The following is a 19464-nucleotide window of genomic DNA, read 5'->3' on the forward strand; positions in this document are numbered from 1 at the left end:
CAGAACAGGTGTGAGACAAATTTTCAAGACACTCACAGATTGACCGCATCTGTTCTAATTAGAGATGAAAAATACTCCGAAATTTTGAAGCTCAGCCCGGAGGGGGATGAAAAACCCATCCCCACCCGGCGGCGGTGGGGGGAATGGACATTTTATAAGAAAATCGAAATATATGCAATAGTTACATTATTATTGAGTCATTGTACTGCTTTAACATAAAACACATCATTTATTACTTTAATTAAAGGTATATTAAGAATATAAATCTTTCCTCCTGCCTCAGCTTCCCCAGCCTCTCTTCTGCCTTTTCTCTTTCTCCCAGATGTACCCTCTTGACTTCCTCATTCCAATACTCTTTGGCCCTCGGAGGTATTTTCTCTACAAAGGGTTCAAAATACTGCATTTACCAGATTGAAGGCTATTGTCAAATGGCATTGTTTCCCAAAATAAAACCAGCACTTGTGGATTTTGACTTGTAGAAGTAGGAATGAAGGAGAGGTATATAAGTCTCCATGCAAGCGAAGTTTAAACATCACACATGAAAATCCAGTTCCAGTCTATCAATGCTCTCAAGCACAAAAATCCCAAAAGTGTGTGAAAAGTTTACACTAAAAGCTGAAGCAAAACCAATTTTTGAAATGTAATTGTTTTACAGGGGAACATAAATGCAAAGAGGGATAAATGTATACAAGGAAATGAGACAGAGGGCTAGCAAATGGAAATCATAAAAAAGTCTGAAAACTTCCTTTGAAAGGAGAACCACATTGTTCGGTTAACTTGGAGACAATACTCCTAAGCTGTGGAATCTTGTGAGCAAAATTTCCATTTTGTGAGCTACTGGCATTAAAGTTGTGAGCCGCTGCATAAGCTAATTTGCTCTGGGGCCATTTTTCCTGAGCTAAGACAAAAATGTGTGAGCCAGAGGCTAAAAAATTGTGACCTAGCTTACACTAACTCAGTTTAGAGGGGCACTGCTCAGACAGCATGCTGTATAAAATAGGTAGCAAAATTTAAAAGCCCGGGAAGAGACAAAATCGGTAATGTAAAGTACTGTGTTCATCTAGATCCCATATCTTAAATGCCATTTTCTAAAATCTTAATAGACAGACAGAAGGATTAAAATTAAACTAAAATATGATCCTTCGGTCTGGCTTTTAAATTACGGAGAGGATGTACAAAGACAGTGAATAATAATGGTGTAAAATCTTGTAAAAACCAGAGGATGTTCCAGAAGAATTTTGGAAAGGGAAAACAGAACCTGCTAAGGGACTAGTTATTAAGATTTGGGATATGACCAAAATAGTGAAAAAACAATAATATAGTAACATTGTCAGACAAGGTAATACTTAAAGGTAAAGGTAGTCCCCTGTGCAAGCACCAGTTGTTTTTGACTCTGGGGTGATGTTGCTTTCACAACGTTTTCACGGCAGACTTTTTACAGGGTGGTTTGCTATTGCCTTCCCCAGTCCTCTACACTCCCCCCCCCCCAGCAAGCTGGGTACTCATTTTACCAACCTCGGAAGGATGGAAGGCTGAGTCAACCTGAGCCGACTACCTGAAACCAGCTTCTGCCGGGATCGAACTCAGGTCGTGAGCAGAGAGTTCACACTGCAGTACTGCAGCTTTACCACTCTGCGCCACGGGGCTCCTCAAGTAATACTTACAAATGAAGCAAAATATTTACTTCATTTATACACCACATTTCTCCCCAAAGAGGACCCCGAATGGTGTACATTGTTCTCTTCTCCATTTTGTTCTCACAGGAACCCTGCGAGGGAGGTGGGGCTGAGATTGTGTGACTGCTCCAAGGTTCCCCAGAGAGCTTCCATGGCAGAGTGGAGATTCGAACCCAGGTCTTCCAGACCCAAACCTGATGCTCTAACCAGTGTACCATGCTGGCTCTCATTACTTGGGACAAAATGGTAGTCCCCTTACTAAAATTTCACATGAAATGTGGGTCACACCTGTATCTTTTTTCTTGCGTACATCTCTGAGTGGTGTATTAAAATAAAGACATGTTTTAAAATAGATCTTATATACAATTCTGAGGTTGGCCGCAGAGGATAGATCAAAAAATCTAAACAGTGGTGTCAGGAAAATAAAGGGGGGATGGCTTTTACAAATTAGAGCTAGCCCTAGATTTGCAGGGGGTTCAATTTTTTTTTTAAACGAAAGGTATAATCCCCTATAAAAAGTGGACACCTGTGTGCATATAATTTTTTATTTTAAAAAATGTCAACCAAGACCATACAAGATCACAGTCAGCTAGCAACCTTAAACAACCAAGTGTTAGGGAAGAAAGAGCAGAGACAAGAAAAAGGGGAGAAAGTTGCGGGGGGGGGGGGGAGAAGGAATAGCAGGAAGTATGAGGGAAGGGAGGGAGAAAGCAGGGATGGGAAAGGGGGTGAGCAAGGCGTGAGGAAACAGGGTCCAGCCGATGAGACTTTCCCTCCCCCATTAAGTCCTTCCAGAGCCCTCCTCTTGTATATTCTGAGGCGGGGATATATAAAGGAATAAAGCCAACCGAGTGTTTCTAAGAGAGATCTTTTAAGTTATGAACAAATGCCAGATGTGTCTTGTTGCCATTCTAAGCACAGTTACTTGTGTGTAAACCCCAGTAAATACAGCGGGAAAGTAAATAGCCAGAGCCTTGGAAATAGCTGGAAAAGGGTTCCAGTCTACATGGAATTCTGTAAGGTCAAGCATCTTATCAGATATTATTCAGTTTTCCCACCTTTGGTTATTCTAGTGATTTTTGCTCAGCCTTTCATACTCTCATTGACAAAAAAACGTTTCAGGCATGAACTACTTCCCCTTATTCCTGTTAGAGACTATCTGTATTATCATGGATACAAACAGGAAAGCCAAACGGAAGACTTCTCAAACCGAGTTACCAAATAACTTCAGTCGCCTAAAAAAAAATCTCAGATATAAACTGGCATTAATTTTTTTTTAAAGGAATCCACTTAGATCATCAATCATAAGCGAGCCATGACAGTTTCATCTCTGAAAGAGGGAAGCAACTCTCTGGGTGGTCCCTTCAGACTTTTACTCTCCACGTTAAACGGTTCACCAGAACTCACACTCAAAATTCCAGTGCACAGCGGAAGAAATGTTTTGCCAAACAGCCGTTCACCAAAACCCACCGAGATCACACGCGCCATGGTGATGACTGAAAATTTGGTGCAGAAAACTTGCTTGCAGAAACAAAGGGTTGCCACTGTGTTTTTTTTTTTGTAGAAAAAGCCCAGCAGGAACTCAGTTGCATATTAGGCCACACCTCCTGATGTCACCATTGTTTCACACAGGGCTTTTTTGTAGAAAAAGCTCAGCAGGAACTCAGTTGCATATTAGGCCACGCCATGTGATGTCAAGTCAGCCAAAACTACATTCCCCTTTGCGTTCCTGCTAAAAAAAAAGCCCTGATTGCCACCAAAAATGGCAGATTCCACCAGAATGCCATAGTAAAACAATAGAGTTTTCATGAAATCCTAGAGCGTCACACGGACAAGCTGACAGAACTTCCAGGTTTGCCCTAAAAATGATACCGTAACATTAATTTGAATGTCCCCACTCACTAAAACTCGCCAACTGTGTCCCCTATCAAAAAGAGAATATAGTAGGTAGAATATAATAATAATACCTTTTATTTATATCCCGCCCTCCCCGCCGAAGCAGGCTCAGGGCGGCTAACAACAGAGTTCAGTATACATAGTACAAAACAACATTTTAAACCACAATTAATTAAAAGCTATTAAAATTCTAAAACAGTAAAATTATATTGTGCTATTACCTAGATGGCGAACTTACTTAGCAGTTCTAGTCTGTGAAGGCCATTCGAAACAGAATGGTCTTGCAGGCCCTGCGGAATATGTATTTTATCATTCAATTAAATCTGCCCAAAATTCCCTATGCGTTTCGCCAACTGACTTAGTGAGGAGAACCTGTTCGTCTCGCAGTAGACTGCTCTTTTACTCTTTCTGAAGAACTACTGCAAGACGAACAGATTCCCCTGATTAAGCTTGTCAGCGAAATGCATAGGGAATTTCTGGAGATTTAATCGAGTAATAAAATACATTTTTACCTGATTTTGAACTATTGGTCTCGGCCCTATTTTTTCAGCTCCTGTCCTGGCGGCAGCCAATGCAGCCCTAAGGACAAGGGAAAGAAAACATTTGCAGAACATGAAGCCATCGGAACATCAGGGTAAATTCCACTGCACGTTATAGAGGGGGTTAAATTTGGGTAGGAGAGCCAGTCTTCCGTGACATCCAACACATAGTTTTGCTCTTAGCTGAGGATATGAAGAGCATACCACGACGTCTGTAGACCCAGCAGAAATTGCTTTTAATTCTTCCTTTCGATCCATGCAGCATTGCAAACTGCTTTGGAAATGCGAAGTCGCTGAAGATGTGGCCTGGTGGACTGCTGATAGAGTGGCCGTACCACGGCAAAGCTTTGCATGCACGCAATCCAAGGTCCAGTCCCCAGACTTTAATTTAATTTTTGGATTAATATCCCGTAAGCGGGCTCACGGCGGCTTACAACAGTAAAATCAAACACAGTTAAAATAATATGATAAAAACAAAACATGACAAGATCAGGAGCAGCACAGTAAACAATCTTACAGACACAGGCGGCAAAACCACCGAACAGCATGTGGTTTATTTTATCTCTCAGGTTTATAACTGGTTGATGGCTAACAGCATAATATAAAGACCATAATGGTGAAATGCTGGGGGAAGTGATGACTTTCCAGTGCAAACTACTTCACTGTTGCAGGGATGGGAGAAAAAAACCTCAGCCCCTGCGAGCCAAAGTGGACAATACGAAAACCTAATGGATCAGGAGTATGCGGTGGCTTCATACCTTTGGTTTTTTTTTAAAAAAAAGGAAGCTTTTGGTAGCTCTTTGAATGCTGTGCTTAGTCAACTGCTAGGAAAACAATGCTGTGTGGATTCTAACAGAAGTCCAGTTTTCAAAGGACATTCCCGAAAGTAGGGAGTCCGAAGTAGGGAGGCCTTCTGTCCCTGGCCTCCCACTGCTGCCTTAGTTCAACAGTGGGAGAAAAATAGTGAGGGAATTGAAGTCACTGTGACACCACTTCTAGCATGAATCAGGAAGTGACACCACTTCTAGCACCAACAAGGAAGTGACATTAGCATGGTAGTCTAGGATTCCACCAGAACACCATGATAAAACAATAGAGTTTTCATGGAATCCTAGAGTGTCACACGGACAAGCTGACATAACTTCCAGGTTTCCCCTAAAAATGATACCGTAACGATAATTTGAATGTCCCCACTCACTAAAACTCGCACTTGGCTGGCAACCTCAGCCGGAAACTTTCCACCCAGGGCTTTTTTTTGAGCAGGATCGCACAGGAACGCAGTTCTGGCTGGCTTGGTGTCAGGGGGTGTGGCCTAATATGCAAATGAGTTCCTGCTGGGCCTTTTCTACAAAAATAGCTGGGCTTCCACCAGGAGAGTGGTTTAGGACACACAATTTTGACAACAATCAGAATGCAGCCGTGCTTTAATTAGAGGTGTAGAGGTGTAGAGCCATACAATGCCCAAACCAAGTCAACGAGCGATCATTCAAAAACAGACCTAAAAACACTTTGAGCCATTGAGGCATCTCAACAACACAAAGATACTTGGCAGTCTGGACAGAGTTCAGAGGGAATCAACTGAAATGATTAAGTGCCTGGGAACAACCAGCTGGGGGCAGGGGGAGAGATTAAAAGAATTACATATGTAGAGTTTAGCTAAATTACAGGGCCTTTAGAAAGTTTTGCTTTCTTCCATCTCAGTCTCTCCGGCTGACCAGTCTCTTGGCGACTCAGGCTGTCACGATTTGATCTATTACACTTCAAACATTCCAGGATACCTCAGCATCAACTGGAAATATTTTTATTTAAAATATTTTCCATGTGCCGTTGTCAAAGTCTGGGAAGAGGGGCAGAGGCTCTCTGGGCTTCTGAGAGAGAAGTTCCGTTTCCCCCACGAAGCGCCTCCAAACTGAATCCCGTTCAGTCGTTAGCATCCGAGAACAAATTCATTCATTCTCATCAGTCCATTAAGGACTACGGAAGGCGAACCTGGTAAGTTCCCACTGCTGTCGTGTCCCACGGAAGGAAACTGGATTTGGTTTGATGCAGTTTAGGCACATACCCTGACAGCAGCTTAAGACTCTAAAGAAGAAAGTGCAAGAATTAAGCTCCACGAAAGTTATTAATTATTAATAGAAAAATTATTTCTATCTGTATGACTTGCTCTCCCCTCAACCATGGGATATTACCTATCGCAGGCCATCCTCCCAGTTACCTTTACCAGCTTCAGAATTCAACACGTAGAACCTTTTCACTCACTAGGCTTAATGTCTTCTCCTCAACAACCCTAATGGGAAGAGTCAATAGCACACCTTTCCTCAATAGATTATGTCCCTGTGTGAGTGGTGCCATCAGACAGTATCCCAAGTGGTATCAGAATGCTGTTACTACATCAATGTATGGCACAGCATTTTATCACCAATTCTTGGTAGTACTTCCGATTTACCTGATACACACAAATTGCTTTTTCTGCTAAATAACATTGCGGAGAATATCACTGAAAATGTGGCAAAGTTCCTCCATTTATACGTAGTACGATGGCAACCTGAGCTATTTTATGATAATTTAACTCATCTTATTTTGGAATGCAACTGAAATATGGAATATGTTTTTTACACATGCGTAATGCCTTAGTTCTGCATTTCCTTTTATCCTACTCTTATCTATGCTAACGCTTTTTATAATGCTTATAAAGGAAACTGCTGTGTGGGGGGTAATAAAGGGACTAAGGGCAGGCTCTAAAATACAGAGCAGCAACTGTACCACGTTTGAGCATTAGTCCCAAAAAAGGCAAACACACCAAACGCAGTCAGAGGGCCAACCAGAATGGACCTGAATACAGTAATAAATATCCCGCATTGATTCCCAACGGACAGACCAGCTGGTGAAGTTTCAAACCCAAGGCCAGTCATTTTGTTGACCCAGCAATTTTTTAAACAATGGGTTGCATGAGGCATTTGGCTTTACTGACAAAAACCCTCCATTAAAAACTGAGAGTCCTGAAATTGTAGCACTAAAATAAAAACCGCACAGAAGATTCCGGCCTTCTCCAAACTTCTGCTCCATGTTTATTCGCCCAGCAAGAGTCAGAGAGCAGCCTAGCAGGGGCTCGGCCGGGTACCATGAAATCACGGGGCTGGAATGCGCTTCAGCAAAGCGCTGAGGTCAAGACATCGGAGCTGCCTGCTCGGGAGATCTGGAGTTAGTAAAGGGCTCCTGACGGGGAGAAAATTTAAGCCACGGATTGTCGGAGCTCGAGGCCTTGTGCTTTTGTCAAGCGTCCTCCAGACGTGAGAATTCCGTACAGACTACAGAGCTCTTCTGCTGTTATAAGGATGCATAAGCTGGGTATGGCTGTCTAGAATAAAACAGCAAGAGGACTCATACGTTGACTCCCAAGCATGTGAGAAAGGCAGGAGTCTTGCGCTCATGCCCGCAGTGAGAGTCAGACGCGGTGAGATGCTGCAACTTTCCAGAGGCCAACCGGTAAACACCAGAGCCGAGGAGGTGATCTGGAATTCCTTCAGGGAATTCTTTCACAGGGGTGCTCTGTTAGTCTACCATAGCAAACAATTAACGGGAGCTTTATGGCCCCTATAAAAGTAACAACAAATAATATTCCTGCCGGAATTTCATGGATTAGAGCCCGCTTTTTTCAGCTGCAATGCAGGGGATCCTCACTAGGCACGCAGTTCATGCAGAAGGAATAGAGAAAAACAGCAGGCTCGGGGGCCAAGAAATGCGGGACTACAAGGCGAAATTCCATAAAATACAAGCTGCACCAGGAGAACACAAGACGGGATTCAGCAATCTTTGCTGGCTTTCTTTCGACATCGTCTGAAGCCTTGTGCAGGTTTTTCTAACTTTTTCACAAAAAACCCCAACAACTTGTCTTGCTCCTCAGGTTTTGAACAGCTACACAATATAAAGATTTCACAAGTGAATTTTCCCCACCACTTCTGTCCATGGGAGAAAAAGCATCCCCTGTTTGATTTCGGCCTAGGGGATTCATGCACGAGGAGCTCGTGAGCAGGGCAAATTAGAAAGTAGCAGCAATAACTCTTTGCTTTTATATCCTTGTTTACCCGCCCTGCTTTATACTAAAAGGCCAAGGTAGTCCCCTGGGCAAGCACCAGTTGTTTTTGACTCTGGGGTGACGTTGCATCATGACGTTTTCATGGCAGACTTTTTATGGGGTGGTTTGCCGTTGCCTTCCCCAGTTATCTACACTCTCCCCCCAGCTACCTCCCCCCCCCAAAAAATCCACTGGATGCAGAATATAGCTAGAAGCATTGTTCCTCTAAGCTGAGTTAGCGTGGGCTAGCTCACGGATTTTTAACCTTTGGCTCACACATTTTTGTCTTAGCTCAGGAAGGATGGCCCCTGAGCAAACTCATTGATGCAGCAGCTCACAACTTTGATGCCAGGAGCTCACAAAGTAGAATTTTTACTCATTAGACTCCACAGCTTAGAGGGAGTATTGGCTAGAAGTCCTCAATGCACACATTACAAAAGATTCAATGCGCAAATTCTGGGCAAGCCAGCATTACCCATCGGACACAGCCACACAGGTGCCTGGAAATAATCCATTTCTAAATGCTGGGGGCGGGGGGGATAACATGCACAAGTGAATTCCTTGAAGCTAAAATAGTTTTTGAGGCACTGAAACATCAAGAGAAAGCGTATCCACCACATCTTGGGCCAGGGGTGGCCAAACTGTGGCTTAGGAGCCACATGTGGCCCTTTCATACATATTGTGTGGCTTCTGAAGCCCTCACTACCCTGTTGGCTGACTTGGAAAAGGCATTTGTCTCTTTAAATCACTTCTCCAAGACAAGCCAGCTAGCAGCTTGGAAAACACATTTAAAGTTGCTTTCTTTCCACCTCTCCCTCCCCTCCCTTCACCATCTATTTTCCTTCCTTCCTTCCTTCCTTCCTTCCTTCCTTCCTTCCTTCCTTCCTTCCTTCCTTCCTTCCTTCCTCTAACGTTCATGTCTTGCGGCTCTCAAACATCTGTCATTTATTCTATAGGGTTCTTACGTTAAGCAAGTTTGGCCACCCCCGTCCCGGATCCTTATGCAGCCTCTTATCTTCCATCAAAACTCTGCCACTGGCATCCGACTGCCTTGTGTTTTGGCAGGGGCTCCAATCTACGGCTGTTACGGCTATTTCCCCCAGACTGGAGCAGGTGAGGGGCTGCAGCAAAGCTGGTACAGGTGGTGTGAGCGTTGGTGTGGGTGAGAAAGAACTAACGAACAGGAAGAGAGGAGTGAATCGCTGCTGACATGTGGGACAGGGAAGATTGATGGCTTCCCCCTCAAGTTTTCCCCACTGCGAAGGCACACCGGGGGAGGGGGGGAAAGGGACGAAGAAGCCGCTGTGCGGGGCGACAAAGCCGGCGCGCTCTGCTTATCCCTGATTAATGAGGCGGCGGCAGCTCAGGAAACAGGGAAGGATCGGGCTCAGACTCCCCCCTCCCCTATTTCGGACTCAATTACAATTTGATCCACAGCATCCCACATGGTTTCAGTTGTGTTCGGTAGTGAGGCCTTTGCAGGCCGAGTCAAACAAAGAGGGATTTGCTAAGCCGGGGAGAAACCGTTTGAGAGGTCTTACCTTGAATCCAAAGGGGGAAGCCCGGACCTTTGAGCAAACATGGTTCCAATCAACTGCACACGCACAAGGAAAACAGAGCGCTTTCTACCTGCGCTAAAGCAGAAGAGAGGCTGGAGACAGCCCCATTACACGAAGCAGCTCTGCCCACAGTACACCTATACTTTCCTCTTAGCATCACACGCTTACGTACTTACGGGCAAGACCTATGTACATGCAGACAACACGGGGAGTCTATCGGATTAAAATAATCAGTTTCATTTGAGGGGAGAAACCCCACTCTGCTTTAAAACTCTGGGGGGAAATACATCCGAGTCCCACCTGAAAGGTCTCTTCCAAATCGTACACGGTACGCAGATCATTTACAAATGATCGAATCAACATTAAAGAGAGCCGCACGGAAAGGAAATGATACAGAAAGATGCTTCGGCAAAGGGACAGCGATGGTGGGCTATACTATGCTGCTATGCGCCATTACACTTTGAATAAAACTTTGTTGGTCTTAAAGGTGCCACTTAACTCCTACTTTGTTCTACTGCTATGCACTGTTTTGTCATGAGCTTGCTCCCGCTAAGTAACTTCTGCACTGTTTAATGCGTCGAGTTTAAATGCTTAAGCTTTGCTTCAGGTTCGGATTTAAGGCTCGTTTTCAGATTTCCGCAGTTCAAACAATTGCACCGCTTATTACATGCCCCATCCTGTTGATTCTGTTTTGAGTTATAGCAGGGGTGGCCGACGGTACCTCTCCAGATGTTTTTTGCCTTCAACTCCCATCAGTCCCAGCCATGGGAGTTGTAGGCAAAAAACATCTGGAGAGCTACCGTTGGTCACCCCTGAGTTATACTGAGTTATATACCTGAATAGCCCAGGCTAGCCTGGTCTTGCCGGATCTCAGAGGCTAAGCAGGGCTGGCCCTGGCAGGTATTTGGATAGGAGACCTCCGAGGAATACCAGGGTTGTGACACAGAGGCAGGTAATGGCAAACCAACTCTGAACGTCTCTTGCCTTGAAAACCCTATGGAAGGGGTGTCAAACATGCGGCCCAAGGGCTGAATCAGGCCCCCAGAGGGCACCTATCAGGCCCATGAGCAACTCACTGTCATCTGCTTCCTTCTCTCTCTCTTGCTTCCTTTGGCATCGCAGCTGGCTTTGCCAGGCTCACTCATTTAAACTACAGAGCAAAGCCTCTATTTTCTCCATTGGCTAACCAGCACATGAAGCAACCTGCGTACAAAAACCTCACAATGCCCAGCCATTTCATGTTTTCCCTTGGGTCTTAGGCTCAAAGCACTGACCTTGAGATTTCTGCAATTAATGTCAATAAATCAAAAGGAGGTTTGCAACTTAATAGATACACACCTGAACAGCCTACTCAAGATTGCTACAGCACAAACACTGTCTTCAGTTTTTGATGCAATAATTCAGAGCAAAAGGTGTCAGTTATCAGAAACTGTTTAATAAACAAAATATTGCAAGTGTGCTAATCCTTTAAGCATGTCTAAAAATTTTTTTTAAATCCCTAATTTGTGTTTGTCTATGTCCTTTATAAAGTTTGTATCTCCACTACCTGGCATTACATTTTATGGCACGCATGGCCCAGCCTGACAAGGACTCATTTATGTCAGATCCGGTCCTCATAACAAATGAGTTCGACACCCCTTTCTTACAGGGTTGCTATGTCAGCTGTGACTCCACGGCACTTTCCACCACCAGCACCAACTCATAATCCAGCTTGAGTCTCAGTGAGAAAGGAGGACAATAAATAATGTAAATAAATATCCCTTCATACCTTCAGCTTCAATTGAAATGTTGTGACAAATCCACATTTTAAATCTACTTAAACCTATGTATTTAAGTTATGCTCTGTCACCTGCCAACTATAAATAATGTGATAAAATACATAAAAGGCCTCTTTGCACAAGTCATATGAACATATGAAGCTTTGCACAAGTCATATGAACATATGAAGCTGAATCAGACCCTTGGTCCATCAAAGTCAGTATTGTCTTCTCAGACTGGCAGCGGCTCTCCAGGGTCTCAAGCTGAGGATTTTCACGCCTACTTGCCTGGATCCTTTTTGGAGATGCCAGGGATTGAACCTGGGACCTTCTGCTTCCCAAGCAGATGCTCTACCACTGAGCCACCGTCCCTCCCCATAAGAGTCAACTTTCACAGGCAATGAACATATATGAACTTATGAAGCTGCCTTATACTGAATCAGACCCTTGGTCCATCAAAGTCAGTCTTGTCTACTCAGACTGGCAGCGGCTCTCCAGGGTCTCAAGCTGAGGATTTTCACGCCTACTTGCCTGGATCCTTTTTGGAGATGCCAGGGATTGAACCTGGGACCTTCTGCTTCCCAAGCAGATGCTCTAACACTGAGCCACCATTCCTCCCCAAGCTTCCACTGAAACCTAACGACAAAACCAAAGCTTGAAATCTACTTAATCCTAAACATTAATTAACCAAGCAAGCCAGAAATTATGATACCGTTCTTTATAATGTGTTTGCATTTAATGACCCTGACCTGGTAGCCCAGGGTACCCCAATCTCGTCAGATCTCAGAAGCTTATCAAGGTTGGCCTTGGCTAGTATTTGGAAGGGTGACTTCCCAGGATTACCAGGGCCGTGACACACAAAAGCAGGCATTGGCAAACCACCTCTGAATGGCTCCTGCCTTAAAAACAAGTCTAGCTTGCCATCTCGTGGTGCATAATGTTAAAAGAGCTAGCACTTCTGCCTGCCAGACAATCTCCTGGCTATACTACACACAAGACCATACAATTACCATCATCATAATCAAATCTGCAACAGACAGAGCAAAGCCAGAGTGAAGCAGGCACACGGCACCCTCCCCCATTCATAAGACACACAGGTATTTCAGCATACAGAAACACAAAAATGGCAAGGTTACTTGACGCCGAAGGCTGAAGCCTGAAACATTTTGTTCTAAAGAAGAACCACTAGACCAGGTTCCCCCCATCAGTGCCTGAAGAATGCAGCAGCCGGCAGGTTCAAAATCCCAAGACGTGTGGCTTCACCACATGTAGACGCTTCGCTTAAGATAGCAGCTGCAGGGCAATAAAGCCCTCATCTTGGTGGACACACAGATATGCTAGGCCAGCATTAACAAATGCTAATTTGCTGACTCCCTCCCCTTAAGACTAGAATAAAGGTTTGCATGGGCACACATGGTCCCAAGCTGTGCAAAAAAAGTATTTTTAAACGGTGCCATTACAAAACACATGTGGAAAACATTTCTGTGGACAATTAACGGACCTCAAGCCTGCAAAGCGAAAGCAAGCAACAAAATTCCGGCACGTCGAAAAAAACAGTTCACACAACTCTTGTTTTCGACGGAGGGAAATGTTTGCTGGGCACTCCATTATTTCCTATGGAAACCAATTCCCATAGGGTATAATGAAGAACTGATCCATGGGTATCTGGGGCTCCGGTTTTTTAGATAGAGGCACTGAAATTTCAGCATAGCATCCAGTGCCTCTCCCCAAAATACCCACCAAGTTTCAAAAAGTTTAGACCAGGGGGTCCAATTCTAGGAGCCCCCAAAGAAGGTGCCCCTTCATTATTTCCAAATGGAGGGTAGGCATTTAAAAGGTGTGTGGTCCCTTTAAATGTGATTGCCAGAACTCCCTTTGAAATTGTTGCAAGCAGAATAGGCAAAATAGGTCTTAGAAAGTTGCAAGTTACATCACCAGAGAGATCTACAGCTTCCCAACAAGCTGCCTGGCCTCTCAAAATGGCTGCTGTGTAGCAGTCGGCTCTCTTTGAGAACCCAGCACTCTCCACCCCCTTTCTCCCTTAATCTCCAAACCCTCCTTCCTGCCCAGGAACTGGTCACCTTTTCCCTAGAGCACTCAAGTTCAAGCTCAAGAGCCTTTAATGGCATAAAACCTAGAGCACTCTGGGAAGAAGAGCCCCAAAGCACATCTGGAACTTCCTATTTTCATCCTGCCTCTCTAGAAGATGACTCCCTCCTGTGTGGTTAAGAAAGGGAGGGGTGAGAGAGAGAGCCGTCTCCTGCCCTTATGAGATACAACGGGGCAGCCAAACTTGCTTAATGTAAGAGCCACATAGAATAAATGTCAGATGTTTGAGAGCCTCAAGACATGAGGAGGGAGGGAGGGAGATGGGGCAGGGAGAGGTGGAAAGAAAGCAACTTTAAATGCATTCTCCTAGCCGCTAAATGGCTTGACATGGAAAAGTAATTTAAAGAGACAAATGTCTTTTCCAAGCTGGTGGACAGGGCAGTGGGGGTTTCAAGAGCCACACAATAGGTGTGAAAGAACGCCATGCGGCTCCTGACGGGAGTTTGGCTCCATCCTGAGCTGTAGCTGACTCCCTCCCACAGAACAAAGCAGACCCTTTTTAAAAGTAAGTTCCAACAAGGAAGGGATTTCATCACAGATCCCAACAAGATTTTCAGGGCATGAGCTTTCGAGAGTCAAAGCTCCCTTTGTCACATATGGGTCGGAATGGAGATCTCTGAGTCCTTATATCCCTGGGTCTCTCTGATCCTAGTCTGAAAATCTAACCACTACCCAGTTTGGTGTAGTGGTTAAGTGTGCGGACTGTTATCTGGGAGAACCGGGTTTGATTCCCCACTCCTCCACCTGCAGCTGCTGGAATGGTCTTGGGTCAGCCATAGCTCTCGCAGGAGTTGTCTTTGAAAGGGCAGCTTCTGGGAGAGCTCTCTCAGCCCCACCCACCTCACACAGTGTCTGTTGTGGGGGAAGAAGATAAAGGAGATTGTAAAGCACTCAAGACTCTGATTCAGAGAGAAGGACAGGGTATAAATCTACGGTCTTCTACACCACACTGGCTCTCATACATGGGTAGAGTAAGAAACCACTGCCACTGCCTAGATCAAAGCCACTGCCTAGACCCAGGGGCACAGCTCAGGGGGTTAATACAATGCAGGGGTTTCATTCTCCAACTTCTCTCATGGCACACCAACACATCCCAGTGCACAGTTAGCAAATTCTTGGTCAAATGCCTGGGCTTCGAAAGGTTAATTTCAATACAGTAATGTTGTGAACTGAAAACACATCAAAAGGGCAGAGTCATACCAGATTAACAATGCCAATTTATGCCCGCAACTGTTAACTGGCACAATGCAGAAGCCTGGAACAAATTTAAAATACTAAGACTCCAGTTTTTCCAAGGCTTACAGATACATCTGCACATCTTAACAAAACAGGACTGAAGCAGCAGCATATAAATACTTCTAAATATATAACAAATATATATATATCTTTAAAAACTGGTTGTCATTAATAGCCAGTATCGATTCTGTCCCAGTCAGCAATTTTTAATAAGCTCTTTGTGGGGGAGGGGAATCACTTTCTAAAGGTCATCAAGAAAGAGGTTTTCTTCTCTAACTCCGGCAAACCGTCCCAGGTTTTAAAAAAAAAAATGAGAAAAAGGTTTAAACCTATACAAGGTACAAGAGTCATTTATTAATGCCTTGAACACTTACTTAAATTGGAAACATCATCAAATTAAAGCCCTTAAAACAACAAGGCACACAGTGTTGGAGAATCCAAAGTACTGGAACAAATTCAGAAGTTCACGCATCCTAAACCACAAAATGCTCCTGTTACTTTTGACCACGGTCAGTGCAGGACAACTGTGATTTTTTTTAAAAAAACACCCTCTTATCTTATGCCACTCCACTTCACAACAATGAACAGACTGTACCACTTCAGACTGCAGGAGCTGGATGATTTTTTCAAAGTTCCCCTTCATTAATTACCGTACTTCCCTTCAAGGGGCAGACTAGCATGTAAAGTTTGTAAACAGCTAAGCACTCTCTCTCTCTCTCTAATGAAGAAGCAGGAATGCATAGGGTCAGACCTTCTGCTGGATAGGTATGTGGCAGACACGTCTAGGAGTTCACATTACCAGCTTCGACTGGTTAGCATTTACTGGGCAAAAAAGATCTGGTCACTGTGGTGCATGAGCTGGTTACATCTAGGGCAGATTACTGCAATGCGCTCTACATAGTGCTGTCCTCAAAAACCAAAGCGGTGAAGAGTGGAATATTGTGGTCAGGGCTTTTTTTGAGCAGTAATGCACAGGAATGCTTGGAGTTGGGGGGGGGTGCAATATGCAGATGAGTTCCTGCTGGGCTTTTCTACAACCCCCCCCCCCCCGATTGTGGTGATGGCTACTAGCTTAGATGACTTTCCAAATATGAGCAATAACCAGTTTGGAGTAGTGGTTAAGTGTGCATACTCTTATCTGGGAGAACCAGGTTTGATTCCCCACTCCTCCACTTGCACCTGCTGGAATGGCCTTGGGTCAGCCGTAGATCTGGCAGAGGTTGTCCTTGAAAGGGCAGCTGCTGTGAGAGCCCTCTCCAGCCCCACCCACCTCACAGGGTGTCTGTTGTGGGGGAGGAAGGTAAAGGAGATTGTGAGCCGCTCTGAGACTCTGTCCTTGAAAGGGCAGCTGCTGTGAGAGCCCTCTCAGCCTCACCCACCTCACAGGGTGTCTGTTGTTGGGGAGGAAGGTAAAGGAAATTGTGAGCTGCTCTGAAACTCTGAGATTCGGAGTGGAGGGCGGGATATAAATCCAATATCATCATCATCCATTTTAATCCAACCCTTCCTTCAAGGATTTCAAGGTAGCCTAGATGGTTCCTTCACAAGGAAGAGAGATTCAGTCTACTAATGGATATTTTCTATGACAGTTAAACAGAACCTTTATGTTCAGTTGCAGTATATCAGAATGCTGGATGCTGCAGACAAACAACTGGGAGAGAGGGTGTTTCCTTGGTCTGTTTCCTAATTTTCACAGAACACTAGGCGTTGCTGTTGGCAGCCAACTGATGAAATAACAAGCCCTTTGATTTGATATGATCTGTTATACACTTGTATCCTGACCACATGAGACACAGAAAAGAAATTTAGTTTTCAGCTTCACACACAAGACCCCTGAATGAGAGAAAGCCACAGAAACTTCAGTGTATTAAAAAAAAATCTTTTCCCACAACCAGCAACAAGATTAAATTCATGGATGACAGAAGAACTGCTTTGCAGATCTCACTTATAATTAACCGCTGTCTGTACAATCATTTCTGCAGTTGAGGTAGGGGTCCCTATACATTTTTAAGCCTTTGGGGGATCTTCAGAACTCTAACACAGGGTGGTGGGTGCAGCCACAATGTGACTGCCACAGGAAGCAAAGTCATACACACATCCAGAGAAAGTCCAAGTGAAGGGGAAATAAGGGGCTAATATGACAAATTACAGTGGGGAAGAGAAGAGAGAATAAAACCAATACTGTAATTTCAGCTGCCATAAAAGCAGTGTTATTTTAGTCACAGCCATATCAGAATACTAAAGTCAAATTAAAAGCCACGCTAGGCAAGAGAATCACCTAACCCCACCTACTTTCTGAAAACACTTTGCCGGTACCAGGAAAGGTGTCTGCAGGTGCCATGGAGCTCACAGGCGCCAAGCTGGGATCCCCTGATTCAAAGTATGGTGCACTCCATGCAATCCAACATGCATCACAAAAAAACTGCTTCAAGCCTGATGAGTAAGTATCACCTGAACGTGGCTGGTAGTACTGCCTGTGCTACTCTAGTATGCCAAAAATACTTAGGACAAGCAGTATCAAACATCCAGATTATGAACAGTTATGTTTTGCTGGCACTGGACACTGACACACCAGCAAAACTATTCTGGACTGGACTGTAAAATCAAAAGCATACTTACTTAGATCCTGCTATATGGCTGAAAGAGGTGATAGAATTCTGAAGTATCAGGATGCATTGTACCATTTCAGACTGCAGGGTGAGGGAAGCCATTCTGACCATTCCCCCATGTAAAAATTCTCTACAAATAAAAAAGTTGGCACAGCAGGGAGAAAGGTTCAAGCCTAGACCATTCCTCTTGCTGTGAATTAGTACTGAGTGGGAAATTTGGAAAATGTAATCCCTCACCTGCAGTCAGAAATGATATGGCTCATTTTGATCACATAATTCAACCAAGTCCTAGATTAGTACTTAAACACTTCAGATTTGTGAAATCAATGGGTGTTTGGAATAAAACACACATAAGGCTGCAAAATTAAAAGCCACAGGAACAGCTAGACTCATACTCTTCTCTTTTATTACTCATTTTAGTACATTCTTATTCTGCTCTTCCACCAAGGAGCTGACGACGGTATAGATAGTTCTATCTCCACTGTCTCCACTGTGTAACAACTTCTGCAGAAATGTTAGGCTGAGAAAGATTAATGGGCCCAAGGTCACCTATGGAGTTTCTTGGCAAAGCGCAGACTGGAAACCCAAATCAACCTGTTCCTAGTCAAACGCGTTAACCACTACAGCATGCTGTATCTTTTCTCTGGCATTTAGTTTCCTGGGTGGAAAGCTGCCCAGTTTTCCTGTTGTTCAACCCATGATTCCCAATCCCCACCTACAGCCTGAAGGGGAGCAGTCCAGATAGGGTTGCCAAGTCCAATTCAAGAAACATCTGGGAACTCTGGGGATGGAGCCAAGAGACTTTGGGGGTGGAGCCCAGAGAAAGGTTGTGACAAGCATAATTGAACTCCAAAGGGAGTTCTGGCCATCACATTTAAAGGGGCCACACATCTTTTAAATGCCTCCCCTCCATTGGAAATAATGAAGAATAGGGGCACCTTATTTTGGGGCTCATTGAATTGGATCCCTAGGTCCAATCTTTTAGAAACCTGGAGGGTCTTTTGAGGAGAGGCATTGGATGCTATGCTGCAAATTTGGTACCTGTACCTCAAAAAACAGCCCCCCCTTTGAGCCCCAGAAACTGCGGATCAATTCTCCATTATTCCCTATGAGAATCAGTCTCCATAGGGAATAATGAGTGCACAGCAGACATTTCCCTCCCCATCCCCACTTTCTGATGACCTTGAAGCGGGGGAAGGGTCTCCAAACCGGAGGATCCCCGCCTCCATCTGGGGATTGGCAACCCTAAATACAAACTACTGACCCTGTGCTTAGCCAGAAAGTCGGCAGACAAAGGCGACGCTGAAGCGCGGCAACAAGAAAGGCGGAATTGGTAGGCGGGAAAGCACCTGGCGGCTCAGATACGGGAAGAACCACTTGGCCGGCCGGCTACCCGAGCGAAGAACGGGGCCAAACCGTCAGAGGACAGCCCTTCGCCTCTCCCTAGGAGGAAAGGAAGGCCGCTTCCTCGCTCCCGACGAGATGCGTCTCCTCCTTCCCTGTCTCAAGCTGCAAAAAACGGCATACCTGCAGGAGGCGAGTGGAAGCTCTGGGCGCCGCCATGATGGACGAGGCGAGAGAGCGATCATGTGATAACCTCGCGCCTGCGCCCTGCCGGCCGTGTGAAGGAAACGGGGTTCGCTTCAGTAGCCAATCAGGGCTCTCGGCTGCCTGAGACTTCAGCTGTGGCAGAGGCTCTGCCCGGGCAGGATGCGGGAGTGGAAGCAGCGTTAAATTAAACGGGGCAGAATAGATTGAAGCCGCCTAGTAACAAGCGGCCAGAGGCTGGGATGGAGGATAGTTTTCTTCTTCAACTCTCCTCTAGTAAACCTGCCTGAGGGACTGCGGCGCTGTCAAAACTAATCAGGTTTTAAACACAGTATGAACTTTCTGTGGACTAGAGCCCATTTTGGCGCAAAAAGAAACAGTAATCTATCTGGTGGTGGCACTTTAGGAACGGATTTCTAAGGACTACAACCCTAGCCAAATTTTATTCCAGCATAAATTT

At 44.9% G+C, this 19464-nt stretch overlaps 1 protein-coding gene across 1 annotated transcript in view; it reads right to left on the bottom strand.

Annotated features, from left to right (window-relative positions):
- The window catches only part of WARS2 (tryptophanyl tRNA synthetase 2, mitochondrial), a 43920-nt gene extending 24785 nt beyond the window's left edge, over positions 1 to 19135 (bottom strand). The window contains exon 1 of the mRNA XM_060236343.1: positions 18984 to 19135. Coding sequence (XP_060092326.1) covers positions 18984 to 19019 — 36 coding nt within the window. The 5' untranslated portion in view covers positions 19020 to 19135. The remainder of the gene's footprint in view (positions 1 to 18983) is intronic.
- Positions 19136 to 19464: the final 329 nt, after the last annotated feature.

This window comes from Heteronotia binoei, chromosome 4, assembly GCF_032191835.1.
Source record: "Heteronotia binoei isolate CCM8104 ecotype False Entrance Well chromosome 4, APGP_CSIRO_Hbin_v1, whole genome shotgun sequence".
NCBI classification, from domain to species: domain Eukaryota; kingdom Metazoa; phylum Chordata; class Lepidosauria; order Squamata; family Gekkonidae; genus Heteronotia; species Heteronotia binoei.